At 40.8% G+C, this 25,746-nt stretch overlaps 1 protein-coding gene across 3 annotated transcripts; it reads left to right on the top strand.

Moving 5' to 3' along the window:
• The first annotated feature begins 805 nt into the window (after positions 1-805).
• On the top strand, positions 806-25,000 carry LOC111657892 (uncharacterized). 3 transcript variants are annotated; one of them, XM_087175124.1, is made up of 34 exons: positions 806-3,046; positions 4,539-4,600; positions 5,254-5,292; positions 5,411-5,599; positions 5,760-6,070; positions 6,468-6,757; positions 7,027-7,161; positions 7,371-7,469; positions 7,774-7,811; positions 8,414-9,567; positions 10,133-10,510; positions 10,638-10,672; positions 11,257-11,409; positions 11,787-11,915; positions 12,003-12,041; positions 12,215-12,340; positions 12,427-12,553; positions 12,642-12,812; positions 12,905-12,939; positions 13,521-13,685; positions 13,786-13,920; positions 14,216-14,254; positions 14,342-14,482; positions 14,706-14,800; positions 14,995-15,018; positions 15,522-16,074; positions 16,682-16,744; positions 17,013-20,585; positions 20,715-20,823; positions 20,918-21,034; positions 21,335-21,529; positions 22,225-22,341; positions 22,435-22,556; positions 23,701-25,000. In XM_087175124.1, the coding sequence occupies exons 1-34, from the start codon at positions 1,088-1,090 to the stop codon at positions 23,773-23,775; spliced, it is 10,992 nt and encodes a 3,663-aa protein (XP_087031250.1). In that variant the 5' UTR covers positions 806-1,087; the 3' UTR covers positions 23,776-25,000. The 3 variants fall into 3 exon arrangements, with proteins under 3 accessions (XP_087031250.1, XP_087031249.1, XP_023266005.1); XM_087175123.1 differs by having other exon boundaries at positions 807-3,046; positions 6,468-6,733; positions 21,212-21,529; XM_023410237.2 differs by having other exon boundaries at positions 807-3,046; positions 21,212-21,529.
• The last annotated feature ends 746 nt before the right edge of the window (positions 25,001-25,746 follow it).

Below are 25,746 nucleotides of genomic sequence, written 5' to 3'. Positions count from 1 at the left end.
CAGCGTATCAGGGCTTTTATGTAGTTAGTACTTTGCAAGAAAGGGGGTTCTCTATGTAACTGGGTGTATGTAAAAGGGTGGGAGCAGAAGTCCCTGGAAAGATTTGGAATGCAATAGTCAGTGGGTATTCAGCTTTATATAAGGTTCCTTCCTTGATTCTTCTTGATTGGACCATATAAGTTTGAGTTCCATATTGTGATGTTTTAGTTGAGGTGATGAATGCATCATGACACAAAATTTTTCAAAATCTCTGTAGATGATATTTAGGCCATCACATTGTAAATCACATGAATACAATTGTGACTCATTCTGTACAATTTCACTACACTGCCCAACCCATCTTGTCTTTTAGAGTCGTATCCGAAGTTCATTCTGATTTAGAATGTCGTTCAGTACCAGCGTTTAGCTCAGTGATGTAATGTGACTTTCTGAAATGGAAATTGTAGCTGTGAGATGTTAAATTTTGCAATGTGCTTTGTCTGTCTGCTGGTGCCAGTCTCAAATGAGCATGGAAAGGAAATAAATGAATTTGTCTCTGTTCTGGATGTTTTCTCTCAACAGCCATGACCTTGTTTTCTCTCTTTGTCTGTGCTTTGTTGCTTTTGCCTCACTTCTTCTTTCTTGCCAGTGAAGACAAGGAGAAAGACAGACTGAATCCCTCTCCGACAGGAAGCACCAGAGTGGACAAGTCCAAACAAGTCCTTCCAGATGATGGATGTAACCCAACCAAGACGCTGATGTCCATGCCCATTAAATAACCGCTTTCTTTGTTTTCTTGACTTTTCAGCTTTGCGTTGCTATTGGAGCGTGGTGTCCCTTCTCCTATTCCTGGGCCCCTAACGAGCCCCCTACTTGGAGGGCTTACAGTGAGATTGTTCCTGATTGGACAGCAGTCTGCATCCTTGCGGCTGGCTCAATTAAAAGCCCAGCAAGCACTGATGCAAAATAAAATGCTCTCACTGTTGGCTGTCTAGCTGTGAACTTGACATCCAGTTCCAACCCACCTGCTCCCTACATATCTGCAACACTTCCCTACCCAACTGCTGACACCTTCAATGTCGTTAACCATCTGAATATTACAAACACCATGTCTCATCCCTTATATAACCCCTATGCCTCTGGGAACCAGAGTTCCACCCAGGGGCAATATGGACTCTCCACTATGCAGGCAGAGAGGGACCCTCGGAGGGCATCTCCCCACCTTGGACCTGGGTCTAGCTTCAGCTCTACTGGAACCTCTTCTACTACTTCTGCCAGCTCTGGAGGAATGATCCCGTCGTTGCTGACTCAGTCAGTCAGTTACAGGCCTGAACAGAGTAGGGCCATGATAGATGAGGACATAGAAAGGTCTGTAGATATGCATATTAGCAGAGCCAGAGAGGAGGTGAGGTATCTTGGCAAACCAACGCATCAGCCCATGGGCCAGGGCACTCACTTTACCAGCACTCAAAGAGATGAGTTTCTCTCCTCAGGCACAGAGATGACCTCCTATTCTATGTCTTCAACTTCTGCCCCTCCAGGACATAGACACTCTGATGTTGAAAGTGGCAGTAGCTCTTTGGACTGGTTGCCAAACTACAAAAGGTCAACTGCTGATGATTCCTCCAAATTTTACTCATCTGCTTCATCTAGCTACGTAGGCAGTTCTGACGGTAGGTTTAATTCCTCAAGTGAAAGGGAACGTGATTTGCAGTCCATTCCAGGGTTGGGTGATTATGACTATCCAGTGCCAGACAAATCTGCGGCCTCTACTGAGTCAAGTCGCCCCAAGTACACTTCTGAATCAGCTGCTAACATCCTTTTGCACTTCGGACTTGAAAAAGAGGATTTGGAACATCTCATCTCTTACCCTGAAGACCAGATCACCCCTGCCAACCTGCCGTTCATATTGCGCCAAATCCGCATTCAGAAGGCCAAGAGAGCTGCAACTGCAGTTCAGTCAAAACCGTACCTGGAACCCCAGCCCACCAGAGGTGTGAGTGGAATGGACAGGATGAGTAGTTCTGGAGGGGCAGGGCTACGCCCGGAGGAAATGTCATCGGCTATTCTCCAGCCCAGTAAAGTGATTGACTATGGACATACTGGCAAATATGCTGGAGGGGTTATGGATGAGATTGGAATGACCAGTGGCACAAGAGCTAACAGTGGTGGGAGTGGCAGTATGTTGTTGGTGGACACTTACAATAGTAGCAGTCACGGTCGAGAACCACCGCAAAAAAATATGACAGAGGTTAAAAGCAGTTCCTTGGGTTCTTCACATGATCAAGGTAGCTCTGTTACCAGCTCTTCATACAGTTCAAAACTGAGCCCTGTAGCTCCCCCAAGCAATGATCCAGCTAAACAATTGCCGACTCAACCACAGCAGACTTCTCAAACAATCCTGAGCTCTTTCTCTCTACCAAAGAAAGACACAGACATAAGAGTATTCAAGTCTGAACCCTCCACTCCCCTTCCTTTGAAAGAACCAAAGGAAGATGGCCAGTCAACGTCGAAAGCCCAACCATCCTGCACTTTGTTCCACGGTGTGCATCCTGGCCGACCTGGTCTTGTGCTCATTGGAAGCAATGACACCAGTGGCACTAAGGATCAGAGTAAAGGTCGAGGTAAAGGGTCAACAGTTGCTGAGCAGATGAAGAAGCAGCAGACGCAACAGCAAAAGAAGCAGAAGCAGCACATCCAGCAGCAGGCACAGAAGCAGCCAGTACCGCAGATGGGACAAACGTGGCCTCCAGTTTATTCTGCTGCGCAACCGGTTCCTCCTGCTTCTTTCATCCCCAGCAGCACAGATGCCTCACGTACCATGCATCGTTCAATGTTTATCCTCGGCGATCCTCGCCTCGTTATTCCTCCAGCTTCACCTCAGCCAATCCCGAGCCCGGTGAACTTCAGTCAGTTGCTGCCGCCTTCCAACAGGCAGAGTCGACCACAGCGGCCAGTCTCCAAGGGTCTGCCAACGCCGGCCATGATGCATGATTATGCGGCGGCCACACCGAGAGTCTTTCCACATACCTGTTCTCTGTGTTACAAAGAATGTACTCATATGAAGGTGAGTGGAAGACTGCACTCTGTTTTCTCTCCCTTTAGGAAATTTTGGATTATTTGATTTAATGTTGTTGTTGATTGTAACATACCTTTTTAAATGATTTCATTTTTTAGTTTGTTTGAAAGTACTGAAGTGTTTGAATTTTTTTTAAAGCCTAAGGGTGATCGTATTTAATTTATGTAAAATATTCTTTGAATTTTAATGGATCTGTAATTACTTTTGGATTATTCTACTGAAAAGCTTGACATGACCTATAAGCAGGGTACCATTTTGCAAAAACAAACTTGGATTGCAAACACTGTGAGAGAATGTTTAAACCTGTTCCTATTTTCATGTACTCCGAATGAATTATGTTGTGCCAAACTGTCAAGGATGCCAGACTGACTATTGTTAGCTCTAATACACAATCATAATGTCTTGATTTACATGACTTGATTGACTGATTAAAAGCTGTCGTTAGAACATCAGTGTCTAGTTTAGCCAGAAGAAGTTAAATGTGTAATGGCCAACGCCACATTCACGGTGACTGCATACTTATTTGTAAAATAATGAGAACTGGCCATCGTCTGAGATGATTGTCATGAACAGGACCAAGGGATCGATGTGACGTGGAAAAATCTGCAGACCAAGAACAACTAATGCATCAGAAGATGACGGAAGACAGCTGTTTCCCCTATTCTGACTTTTTAACTACTTACTTGGAGCTGAGCTTCCCTTTTTGTTGTATTAAGTATTTTGATAGCCCACCAGCAGCCATTTTACTTCAAATGTCACAAGATCAGCAGAGATTATTTTTTTTATTTATTTTTTTTTATTGACCATTTGTGTGCTGTTTTTCTCCCTCCTTTTGGGACATCGCATTTCATATTTTGGCTACTCAGCAACGACCAGCTGCTCCTTCTCCCCGGTCTCCACATCTACCTGCCTCTACTCCAGACGTGTGGTTTTGTCCTGATCCATACTTGATAGTGACCTCTGCTGAGATAACCTGAAGAGCCAGACATCGCAAAATCAAGAGCCAAAGAAGACCTTTTCATTTTGGTTGTTACTGGCACTGTGACACCTGTGTTTTTCATGTGTTTCATGATAAAGACTTCTTGTTCTTCCAACTCAAGCTGAGTCAGCTTTTACAATAAAGGTTTAATGTTTTTCTTCATATCCAGGTATTATATTTGTTTCCATGCTTATTTCATAGCATTGTTTGTACTATAAGACGTCACTTAGACACAGCTTTTTATTTACTTTCTGAGTTGTTAGAGCCAGACTTGATATGAACATGTATCAACAAAGTTTTCTTGTTTCGAATGTGAAATCTCAGCAATGTAATTGGACACTTTTTAAAGGGTAAAGCATTGGAACAAAACAAAGCTCTAAGAAATGTCTTTAATTTAATGTTGTATAAACAAAAATTTGTGTCATGGCAGTTGAGATATTTAAGCTCATAGCAGCTGTGATGAGGTCTATCTAAATGCTGTGTGTTTGTTTTTCTAACTAGGATTGGCTCTCCCACCAGAACACCGGCCTTCACCTTGAGAGCTGCAAAATCCTGCGAGCACAGTCAGTCTTTTTTTCTTTCTTATAGTTTTTCACTTTATTGTTATTGTTTGATAAATAAGCGCCAATGTACTGAAGTGGAAACACTGGACAGAAAGAATCCTATGGATTGTTTGTCCCTGATGAATTTGTACTTTAGTGTGTAATGTTGGCGCAGACTGCATACAGATGGGTGACAAATTCGAGGAGAAGGGCACAGGGCACAAGGTGTCACTAAATGGTATTCATCGCTCAGTAGAGTTCCAGAGACTTGTAGAATCAATGCCAAGGCACATTGAAGTTGTTCAGGTGGCGCATGGTGGACCAATACCTTATTAAGACACTATATGTAGGTTTTCCCTCTAATTTGTCACTCGTCTGTAGCTAATTGCAGTAGTTATCTGCGTGCCTTGAATGTCTTTCGTGAACCCATACTGTTAAGAGGCTAGTCTTCTCTCAGGGTTCATGATTATGCTGTCTATTCTGTACTAACAGTCTACGAAAACGGTACAATTTCTTGATACCATTTGACTCTAGAAGTGTCACCTGAATACCACTGCTTCATGAAAGTCTACCTCAATGCAGATATCTTAGCCTTTTGTCAAAATGTGACCTGTTTGCTGTTGTAATGGGTGTGTGTTCAGACTGTTTTGTTTTTCATTGTTTGTTTTTCACAGATACCCAGATTGGGATGGTGAGATAATACTTGAGTCCAGGTACATTTTTCATTCTTTAATAGTAACCACACCAGTTGAAAACCAGTACAGTGCTGATTTTTGGAAAAAAAATTGTCTTTCATTCACCTTTGCTTATTTTGTGCCATGTTCTCTTCAGTGCCGCAGGAAAAGATAAGGCAAGCAAGGCAGCGTCCTCAACTGCTGCCCAGACTTCCCAACATCGTCATCAGAAAACCAGGCATGGAAGCCGCTCCCGTTCCCACTCACCTAGTCCCCGAAGACACCATGAAAGAAGAGAGAAACGCAGCCGATCACGATCACCGCACAGCTCCAGATACACTCGCAGGTCTGTGAGACACAAATTCTGATATGAGCAATATTATAGGTTAACAGAAGAGATTCCACTTGGCATTATATTGTGAAATCTGCATCAACATTCATTTGAATGTGACTTAAGAAATGTTTTTGTGAAACGTTTGATAACCATTTATGAATTTATCCTTCAGTTCCCGGTCTCGTTCTCGCTCTCCACGGTATGACCGTCTTACCTTCTCTCGATATCGGTCACGTTCAAGGAGCTTTGAGAGACGATCCTCACCGAGGAGGAGAGATGAGAAACGGTCTTCGCCAAGACGAAATGAGGAGAAGCGACCATCTCCGAGGAGCCGTGAAAGAAGATCCCCAAGGAGGGGTGATGAGAGACGATCATCTCCAAGAAGGAGCCGTGAAAGACGATCTTCCACAGAGAGGTCGTCCCCTCAACGTAAGAGGTCGAGCAGTGCAGAGATACTGGCGAAGAAACTACTGGAAAAATCAGGTTTGAGAAACTGCAAAAATTTTAATTTCTATCAAGTGTGCATGCCACAAATATAAACTGTTATTGTCATTCATATATAATATAAAAGGGATAATATATGTTTGTTGCACTTGTTCACCTTCTTATTTTTGAGAGTTAGATGAGAACATTAATACCCTTCTCTTATACAGTAAATATTAACCTACAGCCAGCAGAGGTGAGCATAGATAATGGAAATGGGGAAAGGGTTAACTTGACTCTATCTAAATCCGCCAACCAACATCCTGGCTTTGTATCACTTTATGATAATATGATTATTATATCTACATTTTATGTAATTCAACCGCTCCCAGGTCCCGTGGAAACTCCCAAACACTGCAGTTTTGTCTGACAGTGTTTTTCACCTTTGTCCCTCTAGCTGTCCAGTCATTGTCAAAAGAGTCTGATCTGGAGGCTGTAGTTAAAACTCTAGCTCCTGCCTTACTGGCTGAGTTAGCCAAGATGAAGTCTTCCTCATCATCATCATCCAATTCGTCACCCAAAGGAGGAAAACGCTCCCAGTCTTCTCCCTCTGCTGGGGGAAAAAGTTCATCCTCTGCTGCCTCTTCGTACTCTTCAACAGCAAGGAAGAAGGAAATGACAACAATGTCTTCCAAAGCAAAGCCCAGTCTGCAGAAGAACGAGGCAAGTGCTTCTACAAAGACTAAGGTTGGTGTGTGTGTGTGTGTGTGTGTGTGTGTGTGTGTGTGTGTGTGCGCGCGCGCGCACGTGCGTGCGTGTGTGTGTTTACTAATTTGTCAGGGAATTTTGGCAACAGTCTATAGTTGGTAAATTTATTTTTTGTGACATAATGTTTAGATCAATGACATCAAAAGAAGATGCATCTTTTTCCTTCTAATCATTAAAAGACAGTCATTTTCAATTGTCAATTTATGATAAAGAGATCTTTAATTGGTTTTCTCTCTCTCTTTACTCAGTTGGGTAAATCTTCACCTCCAACCATGGTGAAGCTAGAAGGGATTTATCCTTCTCTCTCTCACAATGATGTGGTCAATGCTGTGGAGCAGTTTGGAAAAACGAAATCAGTCGTACTGTTTCGGTCTACACTGGCGGTATGTATAGAGACAGTTAAAAGTGAGTTTTTGCTATCAAAACATGCTATCACAGAAGAAAAAGAGCAAATATTCACATTTGAGAAGCTATAGAAGCTGACTAAAACGTAAGGGTGAACTGTCAATTTCTGTCTGTAGTCTGTTTGGATGTAGTGAATCCTGATGGTTGTAGTAATACAAACGTATATGTGTTTGATGTGTACATGAAGGCAATCGTGTGTTTCGAGAAAGAGGAGGATGCTAAGAAACTGAAGAGTGTAAAGAGCTTCGACATGAAAGGAATGATCGTCAATGTTGCCAGAGAAAAGGTATTACACTTTATCTGTCTTTCTGTCCATGTCCAAGGGAAATATATAGTCTAAAGTTCTTTGGACAGTTGCACAATTTTTGGTCTTCAGACTCTCATTTTCAGCACATTCAATTTGGAATAAAATAATGGATACTGCATTAAAGTTCCAAGTGTCAGCTTTAATATTTCAAATTGAATGTGCTGAAGCATAAAGCCTGAAGAATGCGTTACTGTGGAAATACTTATGGTGTGGACTGTGTTTATTGACAGTGTCAATAATCAGATTAATCTAGAATAACAAATGTCATTTGGTTTGTTTACAGGACACTGTTTCTAAGGAGCGAAAGACGACTTCTCAGAAGTAAGATATGCTTCAAACAAACCTCTTTTTAACAGTGATGGAGGCTAGATGTTTTATCTCGTCCTTGTCAGTATATTACTGTAAATATTCAGTCACTGTCTGTCCGCCTTGTCTCCTCAGTAAAAAAAAAAAAATTCCAGTTTTTGTCTTTCCAACATAGAGTATATACAGTATATTCAGAATTTACTGCTCTTGGTTTTATTCACCTTTTGGGAATTTACCTCATAACAAAAATCAGTGAACATTTAGTGTGCACATGGGATGGACACGAGTTAAATTACCCTTTTTACTACAACAACCAAAATGAATAACTAAAAATCTAGACACAGGAAGATTTTATTTTCTGTAAACTCTACAAGAATGATCTACACGATACTGTGTCCACCTCCTGTATGTTGAATGTCATTCGGTTTGTTAATTTAAAAACAAACAATAGGTAACACATGGACTAACAGTCATCACAGGACAGGAAGTCAACTTTTGAAAGACAGTGCGATCTTATTGTGAAGAGCATATAAAAAAATATCCAAACCATTCCCTTGAACTTCCATTTTTTAATTATTCTCCTGCTTTACAACCATTTAACTTTCTTTTGTTCACAGAAACCCAGCCATTTCCAGTGGCTCCAAACCTCAAACCACTAAATCCACAACTACCAGTACTCCCACAAAGGATGTTCTCCCTACAGCTCACAAAACTTTGCCTAATTGCCCTGCAAAGCCTTTATCTTTACCCTCTGAAGCCAGCAACGTTGCAACAGGTAACATTAAAAGTGAGAAAACTGCTGCCAAAGGCTCAGTTAAAGGCTCAGCAAATGTTACTAAAGCAAAGGTCTTGGTTTCCAAAGCAAAAAATGTCTCAACCCGGCCGAAAGCTAAAACGGTAAAAAGTGTGGCCCCGCAGAAAGAGACAGCCATGGTTGATGAATCAGCAACTAGGACTGTTGCTGGACCAACTAAAGGTGCAAATGTCTTGGTGTCCAAAGCAGAAACAGCCTCAAATTCCCAGAAACCCAAAAAACTGGAGGAAAATTTGCCTGCAGGAGGAGTTGTGACGCAAGAAAAGGTGGAAGAAACAGCTGCAAAAGCCATAAATGTGCCATCCAAATCTATGGCTTCAGAAAATCTCCCTGATGTAGAGACGTCCAAGTCTAAAGAATTGGAAACAAAGGCTCTAGAACCTGTAGTGGTGCTGGAAGACATGGCCAAGGTTGTTGAAACAGGAAATGTGACAGTTTCTGAATTGAAGCACCAAGCAGAACTTGCCAAGGTTGATGTTGAGGTGAAAGAAGCCAAAGACACTGAACCAATGGAGTTTGGGGTAACAGGAGTTGAAGTTGCAGAGACCATGGAAGTTAAAAGTTGTGCTGATAAAGGGGAAAAACAGACAAATCCAGAGACTGTACCAGCCAAATCCAGTGAGAGTCCACCATCAACCACTAAAGATGAGACCAGACCAGATTTGTCTCCGCCTAAACCTTCTACTGTTCCATCTCAAACCACAGAGGGAGTTCTTAATCCTTCAGCCATTGATACTCAGAGTCCTCAGACCATCATTAGAACTCCAGAAACCTCTTTCAAAGCTTCATCACAAGTCCAGCAAAGTACTCTGCCAGAACCAGAATCATCTGTACAAGGGCTGGAGACCAAGACAAATGCTTCACAAATCCAGCAGCAGGCTGCATCAAACTCAACTGAAGCTGCTGTAGAAGCAAAGTTGACTGTCGAAGGAGTGGAGACAAAAACAACTCAAAAAGGTATGTTTGTGACCATTTGATGGCAATAATCTAGATGAAAAGACAAAAACGGTGTTAGTCAGTTTGTCAATGGTTTCTGACTTCCCTACCCAGTCTAGGGCTCTAAGCCACAAGCCTATTGGGTCCTACTGAAGATGTTAAAACTGATACATACTTGGATTTCTAGAAAAGGCAATTGATGTCTGAAAACAGCTGTAGGTTTTACGAAATGTTAATTAATCTGAGGTAAATAGGTTGTTTGTTGTAGCAGATTATAGGGTATTTATAGTAGCAGACAGTGTATGTTGTTATGCTATTGTTACACACAGCTGTTGTATGGCCACTTGTGGCTCCGTCCCACTAATATTTATTGTCAAATACACTGTAGTTCTATATGTTTTAATTAACACATATCTCAGGAACGTGTCTCAGATATCATTCTACTTAGATTGAAAATTAGACTATGGGTCATGTTCATGGTCAAGGTCTACTTTTTGGTGTCAGCCTGGATCCAACAGATGTAGAGGGTTTAGTGGCAATGTTGATGATCTTTGAAAATATTCATCTTAAACTTGCTCTTTTAAAGATCCTGCATCTGCCATTAAGACCCAAAGAGATCCATCATCAGGAGTGGATGCCTCCAAGGCTGTCAGCAAGGTTTCAGCTGCGTTGACTGAAGTAGCCGCATCTGCCAAAACTGAGCCAATAACTGCAGCAGTGACCAAACAGCAACTGGGAGCAAACTCACCCTCTTCAGCTGCAGAAGTGAGTGCACAGCAACTGGCAGGAACCTTGTCTTCTCCACCTGCAGCAGTGAGTGAGCAGCAACTGGCAGGCACCTCATCCTCTTCAGCTGCAGCAGTGAGCAAGCCGCAAGCGGCAGGAACCTCGTCTTCTTCAGCTGCAGTTACCCCTCTGACTATTGGGGAGATGGTAGAAAAGCACCTGCATCAAAATAAAATCAGTAAGAAATCCAAGAAAGAGACTGAGTTTGTCTCACTGGAGTCATTAACTATATTAAGATCATACATATCTACAGTTGCAGGTGATCCTAATTCATATTTTTGTCTATTTTTCGCTTTCTTTTTCAGCGTGCCTCAAGAATAAAACCTGCTTCTTACCAAAAGTAGGTTTTCTCAACTCCCCTTTTATGAACTACTGCAGTATTTAAACATGTAGTTTGTTTTGGTTCGGTTATGATCTGCTCCTCAGTTGATGCAATAGGCATTGATATGTACTAAAATCTCTTGAATGGGTGTGAATGTAATTTTGCACAGCATATCTGCAGGTCTTGAACAGTCTTAAATTAAAATGAATTAATTCAGTTCTAAAAAAGGCCCCAGAAGTTATAAAGATGTCTTAAAATTTATATCAAAGAATTTCTTTTGCCTGTAGGCAGTAAGGTTCAAATGTTTTTTGTATCCGATTCTAGTTTATTTGTTTATAATAGCATTAATAATAACATATAGTGATCCTTTAGTTCACAAAGGGCGTAAAGCTTGGTTATGTCACAATGATGACTCCTGTCACTTCCTGTAACAGATTTAGTGAGGTCTTAGGATCCATTCCCACTTTTCGCCTTAGTCTGACTGCGAGAACGTCACTGTTAGTAAAATAATTAATCCAGTCTTATGTTGTCACTAAAATGCCCAAACAAAACTTCAGTAACATTTTGTCTTTTTTTTTTTCTTTCTTCCTCCATTTTCCCAGTTTTTTTCACTTGGTAAGAAGCAGCTGCTCATAACCAACCTGCCAAAGTATTACGATGGCTGCTACACAGTAGAAGACCTCGCCAACCTGCTCGTTCCATTTGGATTTGAATATAAAGATGACAACATCTATGTGTTTCCTCAGGCTTGCATGGTAGGCACCAGGTTATTAATCTGCATCGGTTTGGTTTATTAATCCTGTATTTTTACTGTCATCTCTTAGTCCCCTCGATCAGCTTCTTGTGTCATTTGTTGGATGGTCTTTTTGTTTGTTTTGTTGTTTTTGTGTGGTTTTGTGCGTTTCTACTTCTAAACTGGGTTATGTAACATTAAGTTTATTTTAATTATTACTCTAACTTGCAGTTGAACATCAGTTATTGTGAGATCTTTGCATACTCATTGTAATAAATACACTATTGGTTCCTATATCATTTTCAGACTGATTTTAACTCTTATATTACTATTACAAACATGTATGTAATCTGTCAGTATAATTGATAATACATTTTTGTTTCTGGTTTTCCTCTTAAGGCCTTTGCTGTGATGCCAACAGTGCAGGATGTGCACAAGCTTTTGACTTTCACCAGACGGAATCGCATGACTCTTAAAAACTCCAGACTGGCGGTGCGTGTAGTGGATGGCGGCATAACAATGTCACCGGTGAGCATGTACACGACACTGATTGATTTTATTGACAGGTTTTTATCGATGTTTAGTATATTTAATACTCTGATGTTTTTGTTTCAGCTTGGGTTTTATAAATCAGTGATGAAGCGGATGAATTCTGTAAGTAACAAACACAATTACTTTCCCAGTGATTATGTAAAAGACTCATCCCCAGTTTTCAAAATGAACTTGGACTTTAAAAGAACTACTGAATATAACTTTGTGCGTTTAGAGTAATTTTTAAAGTTTCAAAATTTCAAAAAAGTCTAAATGTTCATTTGTTCTTGACACAGCCGGTGCTTGATGATGGAGAAAGAACAATCTACATCAAGAACATTTCACCAAGCGAGGCCAAAGACCTCAGGGAAGCTTTGAAAAAAATCGATTCTGTCAGAAACTACATGCCTCTCCTGAACAAGGTATAAACATAAACACACAAGCACATGTGTTTTAGGGAATTTAAAAAGATTTCCTGTTCTTCTTATCTGTCCTATATGTGTTTCAGGTGTTTATTGAATTTGAGTCCAATCGTGATGCTGATCGGCTCGGAGTTTGGTACAGCCTCCTGAAACAGGCCCCTGCTCACACAGTCTACAGGCTGAAAACGCCACACTGCGACTCCACAGCTCTACGTAAGTCTTCATGTCAGGAAATAAAAACTGTCGTCACTCTTCAGATACATTCAAACAATACACCCCTTCTTGTTTTTTGTTCTTGCAGCACCGAGACTTGCCGCAAACGCTATTCCGGACAGCAAGGATGTTGTTGCCGGGACAACTATCCCAACAACAAAATTTGGTGTTCCACAGGGTAGCATTTCACCGTTCTGCGTCACGTTGACAGCTAGTCCCTTTGTGTTCCCTACCATGTCCCCTTGGTTCATCATCCCAGGTAAGAGACAGCTGGAGACAATATTTAACTTCCAAATTTAACGTATTTACTTATTGTTCAGGAAAGTGACTGTGTTTGTTTTTGGTTCCCAGATCATCTGACGGTCAGAGAAATTGATGACATTGCGGTAAGAAGATTATTCCCGATAACTGTATCAATTTTTTTTTTTTTTTTTATATATTCATGTTGCAATGACATTCATCGAAAAAAAAAACAGCTAAAGATATTGATTGATATTGGATTAAATTAGATAAAAGAAATATTAAGCTCCACATTAGGTGGTGTTGAACCTGGAGGATTTTATGCTCAGTTCAGATTTGCTGCTGGTTTAGAGGATGTAACTTAAATTACAACCTTACAGCAAGTTACTGTATGTTCAGATCGAAAGCAGCAAGAACGTCCAAGTGACCAGAAGTCAAACATTTTCTGTGTGAGCCAGCGTCAGAGAAAGCTGAAGTCCAGGCAACTTTATTTACCATAAAGTAAGTTAGCTATGATGCGATTCAGCAGCAACCAATCGGAATGTAGAAGTTCTCTACTCCAGAGAACACGCGTACACTTTTGAGCACACACAGACTTCAACAGCATCCTTGGTAGGGCAGCCAGAGCAAATTTTTTTACTCACTGCTTTTGGTCTGAACGTCGTTAGGCAAAACCTAGTTTGACTCCTCCGGCTTTAACTTTTGTCTTGAACATTGTGTCCTGTAGAAGGCCAAGCGTCAAGGTTTCTTGATCCCCACAATCATGTTGACTGGTTTGCCTGAGGGAAGCTACAAGCATGAGGACGTCACCAAGTTGGTCTGGCCTTATTTCCCTAAACAAAATCTTCACTCCCTCTACTACAACGTGATAGTCCTGACACTGCAGAGGAGGGTAAGGAGAAGATGCCGCATTTTGATTGATTAAATTGAACTTTGTTGTTTGAATTAAACTAAGTCATAACTTTCTTTCTTTCTTCTCTCCTCGCCTCCAGGCTTTTGTGTATTTCAACAATTTGACTGCGTGCTGCAATTTTGTCCGAGATCACATCAGAAATCCTGTGTCTGTCGGAGGCTCCAGACTCCGCGTCCATTTCGTCTTGGAGCAGATGCATCCTGAATCAAGAGAGGTGTGGACACTGGGGTTCCTTGCTTCGCTTGTTTCTCCGTCTAATTTCTTTCTGTGATTTCCTCTAATTCTTTCTGTAGAAATTTTTGGATGGAAATAACAATAAAATGTTATAGTGTGGTTGTTGAAACTAGGAGTACTCCACAGACAAGCACAGAAATACATGTATGCATACAATCTGAACCATTTGGAGAACAATTGTTGGTTTTAAATACATTTTAAAATGCAGATATAATGTACGCTGCTTTAAAATGTGTTTTGACAACATCTCTCTGTGACTTGTCTTCTTTTTGCAGGAGCTCATGTATAAAACGCTGATGAAATGGAGCAACGTTGTAAGTCATAAATCATTTATTTTAATATGAAAGCAGCTATTTCTTTGCCTCCTTGGTCTTTAACACCAGCTGTTTGTTGTTTTCCAGCGTGTTCCTGATCCAGAGTCTCTGGAGGAGAGGCTGCTCTGTGTGGAGATCTCTGAGACAACCGTGGATATCGTCAAGATGGTCATGGAAGTGGTGGCGTCTATCGCTGCTTTTGTCAGCTTCCTGCCACTCGCTAACAGGGTACAACAATAACACAGCAACAGCAACACCTCCACTTTTTACATCTAAGCTTGGATAGAAAAGCCATTGTAACACACCTTTTAGTACCACAGTTCTGCTTGAATACACTCTGACTTCACATATAAAGGATCCTTACTTGTTGTTTTTCTCTTGTCACTTCATTTATTTCTTCTTCCTCACTCACTCTTTTCACTCCATGTCCATGACTGTCTTTCTACCTCAGATATGCGTTGAGATGGCTGACTCCAGCGGTGTAACACAGGTGGTGGAGAAGTACAACACTTTTTCACCGGACACTGTATCTAAAGTTGTAACTTGGTAAGTGTGTTCTTTAATTAGGGAGGGAGAAAAGGGAGTAAACGAGTTATAATTACCTATATGGTTATATAATTACCTATATATAGTGTTTGTCAACACAGGCTTTTATAAAAGGTTACCTCCTCATGTCTTTATTTTTTAATCTCCTGTCCTCATACCTAAACTGACAAACCTCTTTTTTTCCTTTTACACAGGAGTAAAGTTCAGCGTTTTGAGCCGTGAGTACATCACCCTGTAACTGATTCTTGTCAGGTTAACAAAGTCAAATCATGTAACCAAAATAACTGCTGACTGCTATGACCCACATTATTCTGGCTCCAGATCACATGTAATTGATTGACATAAACTATCAACGTATGCCCCAGAGTGATAAAAAAAAAATACTGCAAGGTTTATCAATGAGACAATTGAGAGAAAATGAACCTGCAAGTAACAAATTTGTTTGTTTGTTTTTTAAGCAAAAATACAATAGATTCTGTGGTTGCAGCTGCTCCAATGTGAGAGCCTTCTGGTTTTCTCTTTGTTAAATTAGTGTAATCTGAATATCCTTGGTTACTAGACTATCAGACAAAAACACATTTGATATCAGCAAGGACTCTGGAAATACGATGGGATGTGTTAACTATATGTTTGACGTCAACAGTTGGTGATATATTGGAAAAAGGTTTGCAGATTAATTTGATACTGAAAATGATTATTAGTTTTCTTTGTTTGATTTTAGTTTGAAGAGCCTAAAACAGCGCCTTGAAGACTCCAGTGAGATCACAATAAACCTTGAACTGGACACCGTAAATGATGAAGCCAAGCCCCCAACACATCCTCCTCCTTGTGAAGTTTCTGATAAAGGGCCCCAATCTGCTCTGCAAGCCAGTATTCCTGCTTCTGCTAAACCAGCAGCTCCTGCTGGATCCATCATTTGTGAATCAGGACCAAGTGCCACTGCCACAAGTGATGTAGCAATAAAGGAGGAGAGTGAGAAACTGGAAACTGCGATTACCATGGAATCCACCATTGCTTTTAAGGCAAATGAGGATGTAGAGAAAGCAGAAATAAAGAGGGAGGACGGGTCACCAACACCAATAGACGATACTGCTGATGGAAACACCGTCCCCGCTGCCTCCAGTCCCGCACTCTTAGCCACAAGTCTGGTCAAATCTGAAGAAAACACCACAGAACTCCTTCATATTGACCAGGACATATTCAATGCCCTTACAGCAGCAGTTCGCCAGCACAGACTTACACGAGGAAGCAGGACACACAGTGAAGAGAAACAGGTGACGCCTGACTTTAAAGCTCACTCAGCATTTAAATGTGACTAATAGCATATTTGTACAGTACTAGTCACTGAGATCAAATTTCCCCCCATTCTGATATTTAATTTCTTCATTAAGTGAAGCTGCTGAACTGTACCCGAAGGATTTAATGGATTTTACTGCTGCCACATGATTGGTTGATTGGCTAATAGCACAAGTAATGTGTTCCTAATGAAGAATTTAATGGGAACCAAGGGGACCCAATGGTGGGAAGTCAAGCACAACACCACATTGTTAATTTTGGGCTTTTCATATTTGTGGACAATAGCAAAAGTATGAAATAACACCAGTCTTATTTTTGAAACAACGTTTAAGTGTGACACACCAGCATACAGGTTTGCTGCCTTTGTCAAAGAAGTACTTGGAGCAAAGCTAAACAATATATAAATGAGTGATGCGGATGTCTCATTAACAATATGCACTGCATGCACTGGAAAGGTTGACTTGCATTATGCCTGGGAGGCATAAACATTGAAATTCGCTGTACAATTTTGCCTTTATGTTTGATTTCACCTGTCACTAATCCAGCAATATTGGCCATCTCTTTTTTAATATTTTTTTTTTGTAGAGTTTTGGCAAAAGCAACCTGGGCTCTAAAGGTGTGAAGGATGGAGACACACCACAAGAAAGGGTAAACATCTGTGCTTTTTGATTAAACATTCTATCCTTTATTTTTTACTTACTTTTATTAAACGTTCCTCTACACAGAGAATGAGACTCCCGATCACCAATGATACGATTCTCTCAGAATTTGCTCATGACACTTATGTGTTGTCTTTTTCACCAGTCTTTGTTAAAAACTATTATTTGCAATAAATCAATAGGTCAAACTATCAAGTATATTTGATTACTGAGGTAATTGTCTCAGAGATTGTATTCCTTCTTTGTTCTCGATCCAGGGTCAAAGTGATTTTACAGATGACGTGATTTCTCCAGACGCCTACCTTTTTGATGAGCAAAATTTCAACATGGAGGACTTTGTCACTGTTGATGAAGTTGGCGATGTGGAAGACAGAAGCCCTGACCACCAGAGCTCCTCCTTTTCCAAGCAGTCCTCCAGAGGGAAAAAAGAGAGGCAAAGCTCAGACACATCATGTACTGCCAAACAAACTTCGAAAAGGTCCTTGAAAGACCCTATGAGCTCAGCCTCTTCCTCATCCTCTTCTTCCTCCTCATCCAAGTCGACTAAAGACTCCATGAAGAGAAGCTCGTCTTCTAAATCGACCTCTGCGTCACCAAAAAAGGCCAAGGACTCATCTGAACCCACCAAACCCTCATCCTATGCCAGTGTTAGTAAAACCTCTGCCTCTTCCTCACTGTGTCTTGAAACCTCTTCCTCTCCTGGTCCAAAAGCAGAACAGAGCAAGACAAAATCTCCTGTCAAAGCATCTACTACATCTTCCTCGAGTTGTAGGACCCAATCGTCCTCTACTACACATGAAATTGAAAAGATGGCATCAATAAAGACTCATCCTGAGTCACATAGAGAAGCAAAAGCCACAGAGAGTGCAGTGGTAAAGTCTGACCACAAGGTGTCAGAAGAGGCCATTGCTGCAAAAACTGTTGAGTCAGAGTCAAAAATAGAAACATCATCAGAGATGCATCCACCTGCACAGGGACGGGGGTTAGAGTTGAGCCAATCCCAGAGGTTTGAGATTGATGCTAAAGACAACACACTCAACGACCTGGAGAAAAGCAAAGACAGAAGGAAAGAAGATGATGTTGGCAAACATCCAGAGGAGGAGGATGATGACGCTGAAAATTACCAAATCCTTGATTCACTTGATGACCAAACAGATGAACAGATGGATGATGGGAACCAAGTAGGCAGCTCTGGAACACAGATAATAGAGCCTGAGAATGACCGGAGTTTGCATGAGGAAACTCTGGACAGACAGGTCTTTGGCACTGTTTATAAAGAAGGCAAAGTCTGCCCTGAGCAGTGCAGTGAAAAGGAAGTGGGTGTTTCTTTTGAAACGGTCAACAGTGCTACTGAAGGTCAAGCCACAACAGGTCAAGAAGACAGTTACCCCATTGAAGATAACAGTTCCACAGTAAAACAACTGTCTGAGGAAGATGTGATTCAAGTAGTCAACAAATCTGATGATAAATCTGCAGTTGAAGTTGCAATTATTAAAAACCAAGAGGCAAATAAGGAAGATAGTATTCAAGTGTTGGATACAGGTAGCAAACAAGATCCAAGAAGTAAGGTAGATGGAAAGACTCGAAAACAAAAAGAAGAGGAGGTCAAAGGCAAAATGATTTCACCAGAATCCTGTAAAGCCTCCAAAGATGTGGAAAACCCTGAAGAAAAAAAACCAAATGATGGAGACCAGCCTCTTGAAGTCTGTGACAATAAACACACTTTAAAAGACGTTGATAGCGACGTTCCTGAACATGAAACCTTTGAGATATTGGATTCAATTGACGATCAGGTGGTAATGGAAGATGACAGCCACAAACTTGAAACTCCCAGTGATCAGATGTCTAAAAAAGACATGGAAGAAGAGGAAGATACCTATGAGGTAATTGATTCTGTGGAAGATCAGCCAACAACTACAAAGACAGAGTCTGAGGCTGACAACAAGGAAAAAAGAACCAAAAAAGCGGAGCTGACTGCTAGACAAGATGATAGATCATCAAAGAGGAGTAGCCCCAGGACCAGAGCATCCAAAAGGGAAGAGAAGGAAAAATCACCAAAGAAGCAGGACAGGCCAGTTAAAAAATATGAAACGCGAATGAAGATGGACACCACTGCAGGAGGTTCTAAAAAAGACAAAGAGATCAAAGAGGTCACTAAGGAAGTGTACAAAATAGTAGATTCTGTTGATGACGAACTGGTTCAAGATGCAGCCGCCACAGAAAGGTCTGGTAGAAGAAGGAGTGCGAGAGGAAAGAAAGAGGATAAAATGACATTGAATCTCACTGAAGCATCTGACAAACCTGATGGAGACGAGGAGGCTTCCTATGAAATTTTAGACTCTGTGGAGGACGAGACTGCTGCCGAAGAACCAACTTTTATGACAAGATCTACCAGAGGAAGAAGGGAAAGAACAACTAAGAGAGAGGCTTCCAATGAGAAAACAAAAATAGAAGACACACCAACAAGAAGGAGGAACACTCCTGCCAGGGAATCACGGGAAAAAACATTAAAGAAAGAGGAGATGGCACCTCAAAAAGAGAGTGTACCAACAAAGCAGAGTGACATTACTGTAGGAGAGGTAAGTCAAGAGGATTCTCTTTATGAAATATTAGACTCTGTGGAGGATGAGTTTGCTAAGGATGACCAGCCTGCTACAGGAGGAAAAGTGAAAAGGGGAAGACCAAAGAAAGAAATTAAATCATCTAAAAAAGACACTGTAACACTGAAGAAGGATGACAAAGGAGCATCTGAAAAAGTGGCTGATGAAGATGAGGTGACATATCAGATTCTTGATTCTGTGGAGGATGAGCTGGTTGACGATCCCCCCTCCACAGAACAGTCTAAGAGTCCGAGAAAGAACATTTCTAAGAACAACAACAAGCAAATAAAAAGCAAATCTCTCACAGGATCACCCAAACATGAGGAGGAGGATGAGGAGCCAATGTATGAGATCGTAGATTCTCTGGAAGATGATCAAGTACAGGAACAGTTGATGACCACAAAGGTGTCCAGTAGAAGGATGAAGGAAAGAACTAAGACAAAAGATGAAACTAGTTTAAAAGAGGATGCACCAACTGTAAAAGAAGACGCACCAACATGTGGTACCAACAATGCTGAAGCACCCGAAAAAGGGGTCATCGGGGAAGAGATGATTGATGATCCATCTGCTGCAGAAGAGTCTGGTATGAGAGAGGAGGAGAGAACACCCAAAATAGACACTAAGAAAGAGGGCAAATCAACAACCAAGTCCCGATGTGATACTGCAACACCAGCAGAGGAGAAGAATCAAACGCTGTCCACGAAAGATGACACGACAGCTGCAGCGAGCGCTCTGGTGAACCTGGATGAAGTGAGCGAGGAGGAGGAGGATTACCCTGACGACACAGCCGAGGAGGAAGAACTGAGGAAGAGGCAAGCTGTCGCTAAAGAGAAGCAGCTCGCCAAGAAGCGAGAGAAGGAGCGGGAAGAGAGGAGGACCAGGGAGAGGGAGCGAAGGAGCCGGAGCAGCAGCAGCAGTAGCAGAGGAGGAGGAAGCAGTGGAGGAGGGACGAGGAAGGTGAAGGAGAGGGGAAGGGAAAAGGAGGAGAAGGTAGAGGTAGATGCCAAGGAGCTGGTAACTCTGGATGAGGTGGGAGCAGATGAGGCTGGAGAGGAAAGAGCAGCGGAGGGTCAAGAGTGGGATGAGGAAATCACGGAGGGAGAGCTGCAGACGCTCGTCACCCTGGATGAAATCGTAGAAGAGGAGGAAGAGGGAAAGGCTGAGGAAAGCACTCTGGAGGCCCGCCCACCCAGCAAGGAGGACGAATCAGTGGACTCCTTAAACCCAGAGGTAAAGATGGAGATTTAAAGTTTAATTTTCTTCCCTGGAGAAATTATATACAAGGCAAAACACAAATTTGACAACCTACAGCAGGTATTATATATACAGAAGCTAAAGGTCTCTTCTCTCTCTTTTTAGACTTTGGTGACTTTAGATGAAGCAGGTGATGATGAAGAAGAGAAGGCAGCCCAAGATGGAGCTGAAAAAACCTCAATATCTTCGAAACGTAAACACAATGTCGACACAGGTGTGTGTTACTCAATCTTACTAAATGACACATTTAGAGTTTTAGTTTTGATGGTAGCCTGAAACCTTTTTTTTCTTTCTTTGATTTACTTTAGAGGAGAGTATGAACTTTGTCACAGTCGATGAGGTGGGAGAGGTTGAAGAGGAGGAGGAAGAAAAGGAAACGACCAGGACAAGAAGCCGAGCCAAGAAGAGAACCAGACAGTCCCCTGGTAACACAAACGCATACGTCTATATCTTTTATACAATCATGTCATTACCCCAACTCTAATCTCTAGACTCAAAAATGAAAAAGGGGCGATGGAGCCCTATAATGTGAACGTTATTATTTTGCAGTTTCCCTTTCATTTGTTTGTTCAATTACTATATATTTTTTTAATTTACTATAGTGAGAAAATCTACTAGAGGGAAAAAGATTGGTACAAAAGATGAGAGAGAGGAAGAAAAGGAATCAGCCGATACTGATATACCACCTCTCACTTCACTCGATGCCTCATCGTCGTTGGACAAAGATCCGTCAGCGTTGTCAAGTGACAGCCAGCAAGAGATCCAGAAGGCAGAGGTGGAAAGAGCGAGCCATGCCAACATCGATGCTGCCTCTGCTGGGCAGGAGCTGCAGCCTGAGCACCCTGAGAACCAGAACCTGGAAGGATGTGTGGAGGAAGGAGAGGAGGAGAAGGAAGGAGGGAGCAGGGCAGACATTAAAGGTACAGCGAGCTGAGAGAATGACATAAGAGTTGTAGCACACATTTCACTCTAAGCCTTTTGTTTGTTTTGAACCAACAAAATGTGTCACAATAAAACTTCTCTGAAATTGCTGATTTTACATGTAGAACTGCAAATAATGATTATTTCTATTACCGATTAATTTTGTGTCTAAAATATGTCAGAAAATTGTGAAAAATTATTCCAACTTGGCATCCACATCCCAAAAATTTAGTTTTTATCAGAGAAGTAGAAAATTGGCGACTGAATATTTGGTGTTTTTGTTATAATAATTAATTTTAAATGATTAATCGATTATCAAAGTTTTTGCAGATTGATATTCTATGAAGTGATGAATTGTTTCAGTTTCATTTACGCCTACAACCAAAGATTATTTTTCTTTACTTACAATCAATTAACCCATAAAGCATCAAACAATCAAAGGTGATATAATTTCCCAAATCCCAAGATGATGTGTTCAGATATCTTGTCTTATTCAAACAGGTCAATCAGATATGACAGAAAATCCGTAAATCATTACATCTGAGAAGTTTTAAACAAGAGAGAACAATTAATTACTTATAAAAAGATATCAGTTGATAACTGATTGATTATCTGATGATTGATAAATTGACTATCGTTGCAGCTCCAGTATGATTGTCAGGGCTCATGATTGTTCTTTCCTCCGTTTCTTCAGCTGTGAGTAAAAGGAAGAGGGAGCTTGTCGGACCTGAAGCAAAGAGATCTCGTTCTCAGTCTCCTTGTGTTGCTGCTGACTTCAAACTGCCACCATTCAACCCCAACAACCCCCTTGGTGAGAAACACACACGATTTTATTTAATGATGATTAGATTAAAATGTTTTGTTTTTGTTTTTCGTTTACATTCCTGTTTCTGTTTCTCTTCAGGTCGGGAGTTTGTGGTCCCCAAATCGGGGTATTTCTGTAATCTCTGCTCTGTCTTCTACCTGAACGAGAACTCGGCCAAGGAGCTCCACTGCAGCAGCCAGAGACACTACAACAACCTGCAGGTACAGACAAACACATAGTGGTGAGAGATCCAGCTGGTCTCAACCCTTTGATGCCCCACTGAATTTTGATACACAAAAAGTATAATAGTCAAACAATGGAAACGGGACATAAAAGAATAACAATTAAATAAATAACTCAGGCCATGCCTCACTACAGTAATCCTGTTCAGCCTATTGAAGCGTCGGTGTGATTTCCTTTTCTAATGATTATACTATGCATCTCTCGGGGTGCATTGCATCCTATGTTACATTTCCGGGGTTTCCCACAATTTACTTGGGCAGGCCGCCCAGGTATATCAACGGGCGCCCGAGTATATTTGCTGACTTATTTTGACATTTTATTTGTATTTTTTTTAATCCGTCAAAACAACACCATCTGCGATCTATTTAATATTCTCTACTCGCTCCCCTGCACCGTCGCGGACTGCTAAGTTACAAAGACGAACAGAAAGAGGGAAAGAGGGAGAGGCATGGTATTACGTTAGAGGACGTGGACTCGGTGGCTAGTGAACAGACAAGTCGGTTCCCAATTCCAGTTGGTGGTCAGTGCAGATGCTGGCACAGGTAATGAGACAGCTGAGGGAGAGGCAGACGCAGCAGGTCCCAGTGTGGTAAGAGCAATATGTCACTGCATCTTCGTCACTGAGGAATATTAAGTAAATGCGAACTTTGTGTTAACATTCACACGTATTTGTTGTTAGTCACACCAAGTCACTACATCAACAACGTAGTGACTGTTGAATGCTAAACTGGACATTCTCAGTTTAACTACTTGATGCTCAATGAACAGTGTTTTTTAAGTATTAAATACTAAAGTGTAGATTGAATTGATTTGTCTTACGTATACTCGGTTTTTTATCCAGTCGTCTCTTTACATTCACACGACATTGTGACCTGCAAGAAGTGATAAAACCCAGCAGGTTATCACCAGTCAGTCTCAGCTTTCTTAAGCAGACTCTAACTTAAATAGTTAAGTGCGTATGTAGAATATAGACCTGTCTGATACTGAGGTCATAGGGAATCAGTCGGCTGTTTGTCGGTAATATATCCTTGCCTACAGGGGGTATCGGCTAGCAACCACAACATACACAAAAGTAAACACACACATGTAGTCATACATTTTGTGTTCTTCCCCTTCTTTTAGAAACACTACCAGAAGCTTCAAAAGAAACCATCAAGAAGTTCAAGACAAAATTCTCAAGGCTCCATTTCTGACTGATCCAAATTCAGCTGACTTTTTTTTTGTTTGTTTTTTAAATAAAAATGTAAATCAAATGTGTAAAAGCCATATTGTTACAGTGGCTTAGGAAATAAAAAATTCCACCTCGTACCTTCTTTGATCTAAATATTGTAAGTTATACAGCTACCACAACCCTACATATTTTGGGCTGGTTGGTCCCATTGGGATTAAAACTCCGTCCAACTCAACATAGGGGCTCATGAAAATTATTTTCTTGGTAACTGCTTAGTTTCTGTTGTGAAATAAAAGCTGCCAACCATCTTTACCTTGACTTTCATGTTTAAGTAATACAAATGTATAATCTTATTACATAATTTGAACATTTTGATGTTCCTAATACACCATGTAGCATCTTTTGAAGGATGGGCGTCTGGGTGTCTATTAAGTTATTTTGAAAGTCGTATAAATAAAGCATAAAGTTCAAGCTCGCACATGATGTCAAAAGGAGGTCAGATAACTGTTCACAACCACTCCAGCTTTATTAGTGCAAAGCCTGACCAAGCCAATTGGTTTATTAACTCTTACACTACCATTAGAATTGTTAAAAAACAATGAAAAAAGAAATGAGTTCACGAAAGTATGTAGAGAGAGTTTCCTATTGTTTATAGTTTCTCTTGTCCTTGTTAACAATAATTGACTGTCAAAGTCTAAATAAATCATAGAGTTTATTACTAGCCATGACAATCAGGCTGGTATTGTCTTTCTGAGGACAAGTTTTCTCCCCATGATACCATCACAATTGTGCTAGATACAATCATCAAACTTTACAGGAAAGTATTTGTGTTTAAATGAAGAATATGGAGGCGATCTGACCCATTAGTACTCAGTTCTCTGGTGATAATGTAATAACTACTGAGCACTCTTGGGTCAGAATGTCAACATGTTGACGGGTGTCACAGCTGGTGTGATCCCATTGCAAACAGAAAATCCTATAGTTTTGATAAGCACATTATTAAGTTAAACATATATTTTAATGAAAATGAAGAGGTGCCTGACGACAACTGACACTTAAGTCTTCTGAACTAATCAAATCTTGTGTAGTGAAAAGTCACTGTTTAGATTGACTTGGTAACTTGGTTTTCATTTAACCCAGACAAGGTCACTTGGGTGTTGGTTGCTGTGTCTTTTAACAAGGGTCCAATATGTTGACTTATTTCTGTTGTACAGTTTGCCTTGTCCTCTTTCTATAAAATATAAAATAAAACTTGTGTGTCTCATGATTTCTGGGCGACTGAAGCTGTCCTAGTCTTTGTAGAGCTCAATCTTTGCATTAAAGATTGATATGTTGTCAGATGTGGAGGCTCCTGTGCACAGCACAGTCCAAAAAAAAAAAAGCTGATGTTTCTGACTTCTCTCGTGTGAACTTGTTGATTAATCCAGTGGTTCTGAAAGTGGCTTAGGGGAATAATTTATTTTCACTAAAATTCCATCCATAATCAACACAATGACAGAATACATGAGTATCTTGGTCAGGGGTTTAAAACACTCTGTAATAAAACATTTAAAAGCAGAAAATCTTATCAGATGGGGCTCTGTGGTCTAACTTGTGATAAAGATGTGAAAAAGTTTGGGAACCACTGGATTTATCAACTAATTAACTAGAAAGAATGTGACCTCGGTGAACATGAACTTTCCTTCTTCCTTGTTTCTGTAATCCACTGATTGATATACCGCTGAATGAATGGAGGAAAAATCGGTTACCTGCTGTGTACATGAGGAAGCCAGTACGTGGTACTGTATACATGAAACATACAACACTGCATCGATGGTAAGTATTTAACAAAATAACTTCATACAAGTTTTCACAAATTAACACATTTTAGTTAATTTGAAATACAAAGAAAGTTCACTATTTAAAGACATAATCTTAAATGATACTTTACTTTTCTGTCATGGTGAGTGAAACCGTCAAATCTGTCAAGAACAGGAAGTAGAACGGCTGCTAATAGG

Source organism: Seriola lalandi, unplaced genomic scaffold, assembly GCF_002814215.2.
Source record: "Seriola lalandi dorsalis isolate HSWRI2012SDOR001 ecotype SW California unplaced genomic scaffold, Sedor1 jcf7180002054418, whole genome shotgun sequence".
Classification (NCBI taxonomy): domain Eukaryota; kingdom Metazoa; phylum Chordata; class Actinopteri; order Carangiformes; family Carangidae; genus Seriola; species Seriola lalandi.
Note: the sequence above shows the minus strand (reverse complement) of the source record. Positions and strands in the feature narration are given on the sequence as shown.